We start from the raw sequence: 15,503 nt of genomic DNA, 5'->3' as shown, positions 1-15,503 counted from the left end.
TTTAAATTCCTCCCGAGGGGCAGCAGACTAACTGCGGTGATTCTTCACAGCTCACGTCCTTAGAGCTGCAGTATGTTTCCCCCAAACTTCTGATGTGCCGTGACCTGGAGTTGGCTGTGCCAGGCACCTATGACCCCAACCAGCCGATCATTCGCATTCAGTCCATAGCACCATCTCTGCAAGTCATCACGTCCAAGCAGAGGCCCCGAAAGCTGACACTTATGGGTAAGGAGCTTTGTGCACGTCTGCCACCTGTGTCTCCCTCTCACCCTGGCTGAACGCCCCGTCCTCTGAAATTAGTGCTTGCTGTTCACACTTCTAATCTTTCATGTGCTGTGTCTCTCCTGTGTTTATTGAGGGAGAACTGGAGGACAAGCAGATTTCTCCTTATTCCATCGTCCTCAAGACTCCTAGTTCACTTATATAGTTGTGCTTGTTTAAGTGAAGCATAAGGATCCTACAGAGAACAGGTAGAAGGAATTGTAAGGCCTGCACCGTGGAGCCCTGGGCATGATAGGCAGCTGTGGGAGAGCTGATGAGGCCAACAAACAGGCGTCTGGAGGCAAGCGTGGACATGACAGGCTCCATTGAAGGAAGGGCTTCTGGGCTCTGGAATCTTCTTTCAGACCATCATAGTCCCTGTGGGAAATGGTTGTATAAAATCCAAACAAGTAGGGATAAGTTCTCGCAGGTTTGAGGCGTAAGTACTCGGGTGGTGCTTTGAGGTCTCATGCCTTTCGTAATAATGCTCGTGTATTTGAAATGCAGTGATTATTCAGCAACACCATTGCTTGTGGTCCACAGGTGATTGTCTCTCCATAGGCTGGCGTCTCCTGACACTAAAACGTGTCAGTCGGGTTCTCAGCAGTATTTAATTGGAGACTTAATGAAGGAACTGTTTCCAGAGGTGTGAGCAGAGTTAAGAGAACCCATAGTGAGACGCTGTTGCCCCCGCCCTCCAGACTTGAAAGAGAGCCCATCAAGGAAGGGCTTGTAGCACCAGAAGCTGTAAACCACATAGACGAATGTAGCTGCTTCTAGAACTGTAACCAGGCTGGTTGTCGGGGGCAAATACACTGACCTCTCCCTCTCTCCATCCTCTGACCTCCTGCCAGTGACCCCATTGGCCAAGCCCAACTGGGAGCCCAGGTAATACAGTCTGGAGAGCTCAGGCTTCTCAGGTCAGAGCAGGACAAAGAAGGGCAGAGAGTGGGTTAGGGAGGAGAATATATAGAATGACCATTTCTGTGCAGAATCATTCCTGGTCCTCAAAGATGGAGCTTTCGAAAATTTTAAATTTGCACAATATTTATTGGAGGACCATCATTAGCAGGGCCATTCTTTTCATCAGTCCTAGGGAGTCTTTTTCTGTTTGCAGGGTAAGGTACATGCAGTCTGCAGGCTCTTTTGAATCCAGTGGTGGTCTCCCACCTAACGGGTTGGAGACCCTCTGATCCACCCTAACCTCTCCCACCATTTTTTTTCAGGCAGCAACGGGCACGAGTTTGTTTTCCTCCTGAAGGGCCATGAAGATCTGCGGCAGGACGAACGAGTGATGCAGCTCTTCGGCCTGGTCAACACCCTCCTGGCCAATGACCCAACCTCTCTTCGGAAAAACCTCAGGTATTCAGGATGCCGTGAAAACGGCAAGGAGTCGAGATCTTCTCGTTTTCTCCTACATCTCTCCCATGTAGCCATGTACCTTTATGAAATAAATTATAAAAGTATGTACCTGAAAGGAAGTCGTCAACAGCCAAGGTGTCAGACACAAAAAGGAAAACCCTCCATATTTCTCGTACGAAATGCCTTTAACAACCTCTAAAAGCTACAGCATGGAACACTCTGTGGCCAGTAGACTGGAGATTCTGCAAATTTGATGTGTTTCACCCCTCGTGGGATTCCAGCCTGGCCAGCCTTTCCTATCCTTAGTACATTCTTACCCCTCTCGATCAAGAACATGCGTAATAAGTTGGGAGGTTATTTTAGGCTTAGAAGTAATCACTGGATTGTTCCCCCAAAGCAACGAGTTTGTTAGGCAGGTTGAGAGGCCGATAGGCTTTCCTCCTATCAGCACACTGTCTCGACGTGATGCTTTAGGCTTTGCGAAAGGCCCCTCGTTACACACCTCACAACAGCCCCGTGCAGCGGGCTCGTTGTAACTATTTGCATGCACCGTGAGCAGATCAAAGGTGTGATCTATTACTGTACAATAACCCTGCTTTCCTGTGGGCGCCAGCATCCAGAGATACGCAGTCATTCCCTTATCAACCAACTCGGGCCTCATCGGCTGGGTCCCCCACTGTGACACGCTGCACGCCCTCATCCGGGACTACAGGGAGAAAAAGAAGATCCTTCTCAACATCGAGCATCGCATCATGTTGCGGGTATGTCTCGGAGGCAAAACTCAAGTCGGAGAAGCTGCTTTTCTTGTGCTTCTACATATGTCCATCACTGAACGATCGATTTGAGGGAATTAGTTATTGAGGAAGGTTTAAGGACATGAGTCCTGACACAGATAACCTTCTCTAAGAAACAGAAGGGTCCCAAAGCCCAGGAACTAAGTTTTCCTCATCCTAGATGAGGCCGGACAGTATTATTTCTCAGATACCTGATGCAATCAGAGCAATGTTTAGTAGATGTATAAGGAATAAGAAAGAATTGTTGGTACCCAAATCCTTGAATCCTCCAGTGCTCATTCACACCAGTAGGCTTGTCCTGCGTGGAGGCCTCATGTTTTACCGGCAGGCCCCGGCAGTTCCTGTGGGCATCAGGTTAGCGTGGCCACTCCATTATTCCTTTTGCAACGTTCTGATTTCCCTTCTCCTTGTGGCTGCGGTGGTGAGATTAGAACCCAGCTTTGCTTGGACCCGGAGCCTTGTTTCTTCCTGGGTTGCGGCTCTGTCTTGGGTGCTCTCTGAGAACATTTGTGTTCTGATGCAGATGGCTCCAGACTACGATCACCTGACTCTGATGCAGAAAGTAGAGGTGTTTGAGCACGCCGTCAATAACACAGCGGGGGACGACCTGGCCAAGCTGCTGTGGCTGAAAAGCCCCAGCTCCGAGGTATGGAACACGGGGCTCTTCGTGCACTCGCTGCCCTTTGGCACACCCCTCTTGTCGGGATGGCGTGCTCCCTGGCTCCTGCTCACCTGTGGGGCTCATCTTTGTCACGATTAACTGCAGGTGACGTGCAGTCTTTTATGACGAAGGTTAGATGGGTGAGCCGTGCAATTTAGCAGGTGTAGATTTAGCATAATGTTTCTCCCTTTACTCAACAATAGTTTTGAGCTCTTTATATATTAAGGCTATTAAATCTTTTTCATGTGTGTTATGAATTTCCTGTTTATTTGGTGTTTTAATATTGTTAATGGCATGTTTCTTGGTGTGGGATTTTTATTTTCTTTGATACAGAGACATTTTGAAAGTTACGCTAACAGATTTTTAATCCTTTAAAGTTTGTACTGTTGGCTTTATATTTAGAAAGGCCCTTTCTACCTCAAAATTATGTATCTTTGTACATATAGTTTCTTGTACTAATTATAAGATTTGTTTTTACATTTAAATCCTAACTAAAATTCTAAATTTTGAATTTAAGATTAGGATATAAGTTTTATTAAGATGATCAGCCAAAACCACAGTATTTACCAAATAATCCACCCTTTCCCTTTTAAAAGATTCCTTTTTTGTTATACACTAAATTCCCATATGCCCTTGGATTTCTTTCTAGAGCTTCTAGTTCATTGATCTTTTTGCCTGTTTTTTCTTAAGTACCATACTGTTAACACTCAAAAAAAAGTGCCACTGAATTTTTGCTGGAATTACATTAAATGTGTCAAATAATTTGGGAGAATATTATATCTTTACAATCCTAAATGGATATCCTTAATATGAATGTTTTTGTTTACTCAAGTCTTTATATTTCTAAGCAAAGTTTATTCATCTAAGTTCTGTGCATTTCTAAAGTTGATTCCCAGCATGGTTTATTATTTTTGTAATTGTGAATGGGATCTTGATTCCATTATACGTTCTAACTGGTTATGATGGAATATAAGCAAACCACTGATTGGCGTATAATTATGTGGACACCAGTTAAAGTTTCCAGAGCCTTGGTTCACTCATGCTCCTGTCTTCTAGGTGTGGTTTGATCGAAGAACCAATTATACCCGCTCTTTAGCGGTCATGTCCATGGTTGGGTATATTTTGGGCCTGGGAGATAGGTGAGTGAATTTAATTTGTTTCTTTTAGTCTTCTTTCTCCATTGTAGTGTTCTTGAGTGGTTTCATTGTGTTTTCTAGTGAGATTTATGACCATTTGATAAATATTTGTATTTTGTACTTGAGGCATTTTTTGTGGCATCAACGTTAGCCCCTATTATCCATGCCAACAGAACAGCATATCAAACTAAAGAAATAATTCGAGGGTACTACTTTCTGCGTAGGTTAATGTATTAAAAACCATAGTAAGTCTGATTGGTTTTAATCAATAAACATTTATCAGTCACCACTATGCTAAGATAAAATAATTGTATTTCTGTAATTGGAACCAACCAAAGTAGATCCTTCCGATATTCATAATAAATTTATCCAAATATACTGACTGACAAAGTAGTTTAGGAATGCTTAGAAATTGACTCAACAGACTTTCTTTAAAACTAGTTTTCCTGTGTCTACTATTTTTCTCCTGGGATTATGTCTCATATAATTATTTGAGAGTAAAAATAGTTTTATCCTACAAAAATAATAAATTCTCGTTTTAAAAAACAGTGCCTGTTGACAGAGTCAGGTGATCCTGCCTGGATTGGCTGGGGGGCTCAGGGAGACAAGACCCCAGGACAGGTGCTCAATAGTAATGCTAGAGCCTTGTCACTCTGAGATAGCAGCACTGCCAGAAGCGATTTATCTTGTGACCAAATTATTGTGGTATTATGGGGCAACCTGTGATTCACAGATCAATCCTCACTTCCGGCAGAGTAGGGGTTGGCAAACGTTTTCTATAAAGGGCCAGATAATAAATACTTTTGGCTTTGTTGGCCAAACGATCTCTGTCACAATTACTCATGTCTGCTGCTGTAGCACAAAAGCAGCCTGAAACAATACTTAAACAAGTGAGCATAGCTGTGTTCCAATAAAACCTTATTTACAAAAGCAGGTGGGGGTTGGAGTTAGCCTGAGGGCTCTAGTTTGCCAGCCTGTGGCCTAGAGTAGCACATACTTGTTGATTGATGTATCAGTGCTGCTCTCTTGCCCCCGCCTTGGTCTCTGCCTGTTTCTCAGACACCCATCCAACCTGATGCTGGACCGGCTGAGTGGGAAAATCCTGCACATTGACTTTGGGGACTGCTTTGAGGTGAGCGCGTCCCAGAACACCACAGAAAAGAAAGCTCGACTTCCCAGATGACCGCTTTTCACCCTCCTCCGGCCATTTTGGCAAACTCAAGGCCAAAATGCATTATCTCATCCCTCACCCTGCCTCTCCCACCAAGGTGATAGAAACTCCATCTGAGAAATGAAACCCACTGAAAACAACAAAAGAACAAGACAAACAAATGAAGGAACAAAAACTCATAGACAATAGTTTAGGGGTTGCCAGAGGATAAGGGGGAAGGGGGCTCTAGAAGAGGGTAAACGGGGTCTAATATAGTGATGGGAAGAGAACTGACTGGGTGGTGAACACACAGTGTGAGATATAGATAATGTATTACAGAATTATACACCTGAAATCTATAACTTTACTAACAATTGTCACCCGAATAAACGTTAAAAAAAGAAAGGAAACCCATGCTCTTCAGTACTTGCTATAGTTGGACTCAAACATCATCCCCCTACCCACCCTGTGGAGCAAGGGCCCTCACTGTTCACACACCCTCACCCTCCGTGCGGCCTGGGCGTGATGCATGTTTGTCCTTTTTCCTCCCCTTTTTTTTTTTTTTTTTTTGTCTTTTAAATCCCTGTGACAAGTCCCCTCACTCAACCTAAGCTACTATATTTCTGTGCTTTAATTGAAATTAATGCTGATGATGCAAAGAGAAACCGCCTGGCTTTAGTGACAGAAAACCTAACCAGTGGACTTGGGTTTTTTCCCTTTATTGCCCTGCAGGTTGCTATGACCAGAGAGAAATTCCCAGAGAAGATTCCGTTTAGACTCACAAGAATGTTGACCAATGCTATGGAGGTGAGTGGATGTTGGTGACTTTGGAATGGGCCAATACAGTTACGACCCTCTCTGAGAATGGACTTGCTTATTAGATCTCATCAGTTCCCCAGAATGCCCACGTTATTTCAGCAGTCTTTTCTTGGTATTCTCCACTGCGTTAGGAATGACCAGTCTTTGAAAGTATTATCACTGTTTACATCACACCTTGTTTCACATGAATCACAGTCCTGTCCCCTTGCTCTGAAGATATTCTCAGCCTGATACAGTAATGGCCTGTGTCTACTTCCTCCGTGGGGGTGACAGACCTCTCCACTCTCTGGCTTTTGGTTGTAAGGCCTTAAAAGGCCAGTGTCAGTGACCTGTGGTGAGTGGCTCTGGCCCTTGTGCAGGTTACTGGTCTGGATGGCAACTACAGAATCACGTGCCACACAGTGATGGAAGTTCTGCGGGAACACAAGGATAGTGTCATGGCCGTGCTGGAAGCCTTTGTCTACGACCCCTTGCTGAACTGGAGGCTGATGGACAGTGAGTATTAGCAAGTGCTTGGCAGCTGGAGTCGGCCCCCTCCCAAATTAGGAATATCTGACACGTTACATTTCACTAACCCTTCGCCCAAGATACATTACTGAGGTACTGCATTACATTTTCACAAAGTAGCTCTGGTGCTAGAAATGAATTTCAAGTGTTTTTAGTAACTAGAACCGAAAACTCCAATCATCAGTTTAGGTATTAAAATATTTTTCAGGATAAATTAAGTACCCTAGTGATTTTTGGTTGTTTGGGTTCATACAGAATAGCAAGCTGGAATTTTGATAGGAAATACAAACCACGTGGGTCAGCAATATCTGTCTCCCCTTTGTCCCTGCCTCCTTAGAAGAAGTTTAGTAACACAAGCCATCTGATCCACTGCTGTGAAGTCATATTTTCACCTCATTACCTGGTTTACATTTTCTAAATCCAACTCAGCGATATAGTGTGTCCCTCAGCACTGGATGGGATACCCGTGCTGACATCTACCCACTTCTGAGTCATATGTCTTTGGTTGTCTCTTAGGGGTTATAGCTTTAGGGAATATTATATTTTTATGATGGTAAGAAAATATCACACCAACCAAGGTTGCTTTCAAGTCAAAGTGCGAAGCACTTCCTAATCCTCCCTTTATTTATTTCCTCAGCAAATACCAAAGGCAACAAGCGATCCCGAACAAGGACAGATTCCTACTCTGCTGGCCAGTCTGTAGGTGGGTACCTCCCATGGGAGGCTGCAGATTCTGTCCCCTCTTATCCAGAGTGTTTTCTAGAACAGGGCAAGCTTTGATTCTGCCATTAGGAGGCATGACTAAGTAGTAACGGATGTTGAAGTAAACATGAAGGAAGGAAGGTTCTTTTCTCCACTAAAATATCACCTAACAGGCATTTATTTAATTCAACATTTGGTCCAGAAATATTTACTGAGCACCAACTACCTAATGAATGTTTTTTATCTTAATGCTTCTCAGGATGGAGTGGGTACCTAAAGCTCAAAAATTTTGATCAAACTATCCAATCTATCTATAAAAATATAATGAAAAGTGTGTCTGAATATTAGCCAGTATTTAGCATGCCCTTAGTGGTATCTGACTTTGGGATAATTATTAACTATATTACCTTGAACCTAAAGCATTGTTAATAGCTCAAAAATGGGAAGGAAGATGTAAGCAGCAGAAATGTACTCACATTGCTGCCTGAGGAGCCAGGACACCACGTGAAACATTGTTTCCAAGAGTGTGGTCCACAGAACAGGCTCCCAGGAAGATAATGAGCCACAGTGGGTTGTGGGTTGTGTATGGAACACTCTTCCAGGTCATAGAGGAAAACTGTTTAACTTTGTTTAGCCTTCTCCTCCCCCAACCCCAGCCTGCCCCTTTTTACCTCATAACATCTAACAATATCTACACAGTTCACATTTTTGGAAATAACTTGTTGGGGATGTAAAGTAAATATTCTGTACAGTCATTTAGGGAACCTTTGCAACTAGTTCCTTAGCTGAGCCAAATAATAAACGTTTAAGGGTACAAAAAGAATGTGACATACAGAGATTGCCCCAAAGAAGCGCAGAATCACATGATAGCATTGACCAAAATATACATGAAGTAATAAGCAGAGTACATCCCACCGTGTAGTCAAGGACCACGTGATTTGGTTTGGAGTAGAAGGGCTGTGGGACTTAGAGAACAGTCGTCACTGATCTACCGTAGTTAGGGGAGCTCTTGACTTAGTGGAATTCAAGCTGAGCCTTACTGGATGGATGGCATCTGGGTGGGTAGAGAGGAAAAGGCGTTCTGGGCAGGAAATTGGGGTCCTGGGTCACAGCAGCACTGGAACAGGCGTGGACTTGGCACTGGACACCGTGATAGGATTTGTGAGTGCCTGAACCGCCCACAGGGTCTCAGGTGCCTTGTGCGCATGGCTGGTCTCTTCCAAAGTGTGTGAGACTTTCAGTCTGAGTGCCCACCTCATCGGTTTGTTAGCAGGTGACTTCTGTATGCTGCCTGTGGCGTGCAGAGGGGGATTAGGGCACCCAGGTCTGGTGGCACCAGGTGGTGGTCGGCCTGGTTGTTTTTATGTGGCTTAACAGGTAAGTTCCAGAGGGTCATTAATAAAAGGGTTATTATCACAGGCTTCATTTCGAAGGCCTGTGGTGTATGAGGGCAATGTGTAAATAACTTAATTCTGACTCTAGAAATTTCTCTGCTGAAGGCCACGGTCAGTGGAGGGTGATCCTAAAGCCTGAGGACTTTTCCTCCACAGAATTGATGTATAAGTTCCTCCGAGGAATAACGCTTTGGTTGCGTGTGTGACCCTTGAAAGCTAGTTTTCTTTATTACCAGTTTTTGTCAAAGCAAATAAGTTTGTCACCAGGTCATTGACTCATGCTTTTATTCTCTATGTCAGAACATTTTACTAATGCTGTTTGCTTAGAAAGTCATGCTTTGCAGATTTAAAAACTTTTAAATATGTAAAGAGTTACATAATACTTCCTCCTTTTCCCTTTGAGGTGAGTAGGGCAAGTGTTAGAGGGAATTAGTGCGTGAAGAATTAGAGCTAATACCTTGGAACAGTGGCTTCTTGGTGTTTTAATTTTGTAATTGATTTTTTTTTTCCCTCCTAGAAATTTTGGATGGTGTGGAACTTGGGGAACCAGCCCATAAGAAAACGGGGACCACAGTGCCAGAATCTATTCATTCTTTCAGTAAGTCCAACCTCTGAGGACTTGGGCCAATGACTAGCTTATTAAGAAAATAGCAGCTGTGTTTTTCCATGAGAAGGTCAATAAGATGAAGCAACAAAACCCCCTTTGAGCAGAAAAGGTTCCGTGAATTTCTCATTATGTTCTGAGGACAGAGATAGACACAGAGGAAGAATTACTCAACACTTACAGAAGTGAATATTTGAGAAAAGCAGGGGCGTCCATTGAACCAGTTGTGATGATCTAATTCTTACTGTTATTTTTACTTTTGTGTGTTCCAGTTGGAGATGGCTTGGTCAAACCAGAGGCCCTAAATAAGAAAGCTATTCAGATTATTAACAGAGTGCGAGATAAGCTCACGGGTGAGTGTGTATGTGTGTTTACTTAAAAGGATCATAAAATCGGAGAGACTTTTCTCTCTTGAGTGGGTGGTCAGCCCCATTTTCCAGTGGTGTTGGTGCCTAAACGTTGACTATGCTGCTACCTGGAGTGTCTCTGAAGCCATCAATTAACGGCCCTGATTCCCTTTCTAATGACCAATAAATTTACTTTAAGTCATGTTGTTAATATCATTTTAACAGAAGTATGTAAAGTTCTGTTGGGTCCAAAGTCAGCCAAATTTAGGAAAAAAATTTTTATCATCATGACTTGATGTTAGAGCAAATCTGACCACTCTGCTCATTGCCTGTTTGTACTTCAGTAGCGGTTACGATGGAGTGGAGAGTGTGGAAGAGGAGAGGTCTCCTTTTGAAAAGGAGACATTTCACATTGACCAGATAGTGTGAGGTAGTGGGTGGGAGCCGGGGAGGCCGAAGCCCGCAGCTCCACCATTTCCCGTGTGACCCCTGAGCCTCTGTCTCTTCATCTGAAGATGAGGAGAAGACAGCCTCTCAGAAGCTGGTGAGGCTCCGTGAGACGTGGGATGGCAAGTGCTTAACTCTAGGGCCTGGCACATACGTTTTGTCATCATGGTATAGTTATTTATTGAGCACCTACAATGGCAAGATGCTGAAGAAACAGTGCTGGTAGAAACAGCAGATTCCCTGCCTTCGTGGGGCTCAGAATCTAAAGGGCAGCACTGTGTTAAGTGGAAGAAAGGGACTCAGAGCTCTCATGCCAATAATTGAAGTTTAGGAGTTTAGGAAAAGATTCTCTAAGCAAACCAACCCATGAGCTAAAATCTGAAAGAGGAGTTAATTAGGGGCAGATTGTTTCAGGCGCAGGAAACAGCATGCAAGTGCTGTTTCCTTTCAGAAAAGTCTGAAAGTGGCCAGTCTGACTGCTCCAGAGAAAGGAAGACAGGAAGAGCCGAGTGCAAAATGTTTTGAATCTGAGTAGCCCAGGGCCAGATCTTATAGGACCTTATGTTTCTCTCCTATATCCTAAGGGCAGTGGGAAAGCACTGATGGTTTTTAAGTGGGTGGGAAGGGCAGAAGAGGGCCTGGCTGGGCTTACTGTGTGAAATGCTGCCTGCTCTGGCTGTGTGTGGGGAATGGATCAGAGGGAGGGAGCAGCTGCCAGTCATCCAGCCTAGACAGTTGATTAGACTAGGGTGGTGGCAGTGGAGATGGATTCAAGAGATTTTTTTTTTCTTTAAAGTTTATTGGGGTGACAATTATTAGTAAAGTTACGTAGATTTCAGGTGTACAATTCTGCATCTAAACAGTATCTATATCTCACATTGTGTGTTCACCACTCAGAGTCAGTTCTCTGGATTCAAGAGATCTTTAGGAGGTAAAATCAAAAGGCTTGATGATGGGGAGGGCTCAAGAATGGCCCCAAGTCATTGGTGACCTTCTAAGAGCTGGGATGAGCCTGGCACCAGAGGAAGCAATTGAAGAGACTGAAGTGAGAGAAGCGAGGAAATGGAGACAAATTTCAGAACTCTTGAGAAGTTCGGCTGTGCAGGAAGGAAACAGGACATAGCTGGAGAAGTAGTTAGATGAGAGGCTTTGTTTCTTTAATGGAAGAGAGGAACATGTTTAGAAAACAGTAAGAAGGGCAGTTGAGAAGGAGAGTTGGAAGGCATGAGTGAGAGGAAGGGTAATTAATATAAGGCTCCTCAGAAAGCAGGAGGTGATGGGATCCAAAGCACAGGTGAACTTGGCCTTAAGTGGGAGGAGGGTAGCTCTACCAGGTCATGGGAGCAAAGAGGAAGCGCGTATTAAACAAGTCCAGCGCCTCGAACACTGCCTGACACATCAGGGGCCAAAAACTGTGTTCAGTGAAATAATTAACTTGCAAAGTAGGTGATGAGGGCATCTGCTGAGGATGAGAAGCCAGAGGAGAGGTTTGGATATTTGGGGAGAGTAAAGGACTTGAAATGATCCTCGTGGAGATGGAAAGGCTTGTTGCCTAAGAAGCAACATAAGCCAGCCTTGTACTGCCGCATTTGGAACTTGAAGATTATAAATTTATAATGGAAGCAACTGCCCTGTGGAAGGAAAGACTCAAAGATGGAGGCTAGTGAGATTGAAACAGAACAGGGTTTCTCATCCACTTGCCGACTCAAGGGTGATTCTGGATTAGAAGAAGAAATCTTTAGAAACCCATCAGCTAGGTCTGTGCCCCTGCTGAACTCAGCCACCTGCAGGCCTTGACTCTCTTTAACCAAGTCTGTGTTAGGAGAAGGAGGCTGGTGCTTATTCAGGTCCCATGGAGGTCGTTTTAAAATCCACCCCTTGTCTAGCCTTCATACTCATGCGTGAGGATAAACTGATCCAAACGGCCAGGAGGGTGTTTTAACCAGGTGCAGACGCAATGTTTGGGCTTCTCCCGTCCTAGGTCGGGACTTCTCTCATGATGAAACGCTGGATGTCCCAACACAAGTGGAGCTGCTCATCAAACAAGCCACCTCCCATGAAAACCTCTGCCAGTGCTACATTGGCTGGTGAGCGGGCGTCTCAGTACTTTTGTTAAAACAAGCAGTCAGGACCCCACCCTGTGCCCCAAACCCAGAGTCCCCGAGACAAGATTGGGAGGGGGGTGGTAATCCATAAAGGGTATTCGTAGTTCACATGTCTTTAATTTTTGTATTCACTGTGTGTGCTCATTGCTCTAAAAAGGAGAAATTTGAGGAAATATGGATGCATATTAGGAAGGCAAATACCAAAATAAGTTAAAATTACATTTTAAATGGTTTAGAAAAGTGAGGCTTCCTTATTTTGAGGGGGATCTTTTGGATTTTTGCTGTCAATTCCAAGATACAGGAAGGCAAAGTAAAAGAAGCCAGAGCAGTGACAGAGAAGGAGATGAAAAGACAAACTTTGGATCTGGGATTATAACATCAAGGACCACTCAGTCCGCTTTGATTAATTGCCTGAGGCATGCCCGAAGGTAGAAACTTGAGCAAGAGGGCCATGGGGAAGTGTCCTGGGACCACAGCAAACGTCAGCACTTGACTAGCAATGACGAGTGTGTCCTGCACAATTAGTAGTGGGAGATCTCAGGGACTCTCCCGGGGGTTGTCAGACCTTGGTCTTTCCATTTTCAATGTACTCGTATCTGTGTAAAGCTTTGAAGAAGCCCAAATTATTAAAATATTCCTTTTCTTTCTGTCGTCTTAGGTGTCCTTTCTGGTAACTGGAGGCCCAGACGTGCCCACAGCATTTCCCTTGAGCCTTTTGTACTTTGGTATATGCTTCCACTAAACTGAAACCATGGTCGGAAAGTTCAACTTTGTTAAATATTTTGAAATGTAAATGAAAAGAACTACTGTATATTAAAAAGTTGGTTTGAACCAACTTTCTAGCTGCTGTTGAAGAATATATTGTCAGAAACACAAGGTTTGATTTGGTTCCCAGGACAGTAAACACAATTAATGCTACCTAAATCAAGCCATTGATTTTAGGGAACAGAAGATCCATAACTTTAGAAATACGGGTTTTGACATAACTCACAACTCATCGTAAGTGTTTGCTGATCGCAGAATGGCCTAGTCGTGCCTCTCAACATGAATACAGCAAACTCAGAGCAGTCAAGAAGCCTCAGGTCATGGAGGACACGTCTTAGGATTCTGGACCGTAAGGATGCAGAAGCCGCCTTCTTCACTTTCACCCATCCCGTTACCTCACTGGTCCGTGGACGGCAACAGTATATGCGAGATGGGCCAAAATGGGTGGGGAAAGGTCCGTCTTCTGCCTCACCCACGATGCTGCGATGTACACACTTCAAGACCCAGACCACTAGCAGGGGAGTTTCTTCAGATTACTGGGTGACCTCAGCTGTGCAGATGCACAGAGGGCATCACAGTGCAGGGGAGTGGCCCACACAGGCCTACTTCTGGGATGTTTGCAGTGACATCTGAACGCTCTGTGTTTAGAGCAGGGGCTTGGAGAACAAGTGCTGTCAGGCGGTGCTGTACACAGGGAAGGCCTAGTTACATGTTGGAAATGAGCAAAACAAATGTTAAACTAAATGCACAAAATATAAACTGTAGCCGTGTCTAGACACCATGTTGTATCTGAATAATTTTTGTGCCAATAAACAACAGAATTTTAAAAACGTATGAGTGGCTTTTCATAATTATTAGTTCATAAAGGAAGCAGTTATTCCTTCAACATTCACTAAGCACTGAGTACTAGGGACCATAAAGGAACCGGATCTACATGACCTAGTCTGTTTCCTCGGGGGTGTTCACAGGCCGGAAAAGGCCGAGACAGTATCAGGCAGGAGTGGACTGACAACTCCACGACACGAAGGGGTGAGAAGGGCCACGTACAGGGTGTGAGCCACAGGTGGGGCTCTGAAACGACTACGCCACTGGGCAAGGCAGGAAAGCCTCATGGGAAGGGGGACATTTGCCGTGTGTCTCAAAGGATGCGCGGGAGCTTGTCATTTCAAGCAAGTGAGGACATTCTCGGCAGAAAAGAGGTGTCAAAGCGCAATATGGTGTAGAAGTGGTGAGTATTAACTTGAGCCGTATTAGATTGCTGGTATTCAGCCATGTTTTATATATAAAATGGTGGTTTCATAGTCACACCTCACAGGTCAGCAGGTCTACCTCAGTGGTCAGTGGGGAATAAAAAGAATAGGAACGAAAAGGAGGCCAGAAAGTAGAGTGGGGCCAGACTGGCCTGCCTCACAGTTCAACGGCAAGGAGTTTGAACCTGATACTGTGGACAGCAGGGAACCATGTGAGGTTCTAAAACAGGTAGAAGCTGCATCTTTCCTCCTCTGACAGTGGGTAATAGTACTAGGAGGAGGAGATGATGCATGTAAAGCACTCAGCACAGCCGGACAGGTGGCATTAGGTCAAACCGTATGAAACAGGTGCTCAGAAATATGAGTTGTTAAATGAACTAGGCTAGGCTTTTGTTCTGCCAGGGTGCCGGTGCACCCGAGGTACACAAGTGGGGGAAAACAGTAAAAAACAAGTATCCTGTTAATAGGATGTTCTGAATAACAATAAAAGCTAATATTTACTGAACACTACTAGGCCAAATGAATTGCATCAAGGGTGTGCCACCCCTGATCTTAGAATATATACCCACTGAGCTTCCCCAGTCCCTCCCCTGACCTGCCTAATGGTGCCTCCCTCGTAGAACACGAACGCTTCGAGGCATTCAGTTAGCAAATGTTTTGAGTTCCCACTACGTGGCTAAACAAGAGGGGTTCCGGGGGTGTAAAGGAGAGGAACACGTGACTGGAGGTGGAGGGCACAGGAGGTACGCAAGGTGGGAGCACACAGATGCCTTTTCCAGGAGTTTGCCTACCAGGGGCAAGAGAAAGGCGACGGTGGCTAGAAGGAGTGGGGTGGAGTAGTGCTTTTTCGTTTCGTCTGTTTAGTTGGGAGATGCCAGCATACGTGTAGGCTGTTAGGAACGGACCAGTAGCCAGGGAAAAGATAGATGATGCAGAGAACGGGGATAATTGCAAGAGCCAAGTTCAAGCGGGTAGGAGTGGCACGGAACCACAGCTTGGGAGGAGCTGGCTTTAAATATGAGGATAATTGGGTTCTCCGGGTCTCACCCTAAATCACAGGACTGTTGGGATGATATAATACGAGGTTAAAGAAAAATGTAAAGTTCCCTGGGTGGAGCGCTCAGGACCGTACTGCTCACGCACACGCCCCTTAAGATCCTGCCCGACGAAGACGACCTTTGCACATGCGTGGTGCGCGC

General features: G+C 44.7%; 1 protein-coding gene across 1 annotated transcript in view; it reads left to right on the top strand.

Moving 5' to 3' along the window:
• The window catches only part of MTOR (mechanistic target of rapamycin kinase), a 115,811-nt gene extending 101,929 nt beyond the window's left edge, over positions 1-13,882 (top strand). The window contains exons 46-58 of the mRNA XM_033113471.1: positions 51-225; positions 1,488-1,623; positions 2,237-2,384; positions 2,941-3,063; positions 4,135-4,217; positions 5,274-5,346; positions 6,097-6,171; positions 6,543-6,678; positions 7,328-7,393; positions 9,304-9,384; positions 9,663-9,743; positions 12,166-12,271; positions 12,948-13,882. Of these exons, the coding sequence (XP_032969362.1) occupies positions 51-225; positions 1,488-1,623; positions 2,237-2,384; positions 2,941-3,063; positions 4,135-4,217; positions 5,274-5,346; positions 6,097-6,171; positions 6,543-6,678; positions 7,328-7,393; positions 9,304-9,384; positions 9,663-9,743; positions 12,166-12,271; positions 12,948-12,963 (1,299 nt within the window). The 3' untranslated portion in view covers positions 12,964-13,882. The remainder of the gene's footprint in view (positions 1-50; positions 226-1,487; positions 1,624-2,236; positions 2,385-2,940; positions 3,064-4,134; positions 4,218-5,273; positions 5,347-6,096; positions 6,172-6,542; positions 6,679-7,327; positions 7,394-9,303; positions 9,385-9,662; positions 9,744-12,165; positions 12,272-12,947) is intronic.
• The last annotated feature ends 1,621 nt before the right edge of the window (positions 13,883-15,503 follow it).

The sequence above is a fragment of the Rhinolophus ferrumequinum genome, chromosome 9, assembly GCF_004115265.2.
Source record: "Rhinolophus ferrumequinum isolate MPI-CBG mRhiFer1 chromosome 9, mRhiFer1_v1.p, whole genome shotgun sequence".
Taxonomy (NCBI): domain Eukaryota; kingdom Metazoa; phylum Chordata; class Mammalia; order Chiroptera; family Rhinolophidae; genus Rhinolophus; species Rhinolophus ferrumequinum.
This window is presented reverse-complemented; position numbering and strand designations above follow the sequence as displayed.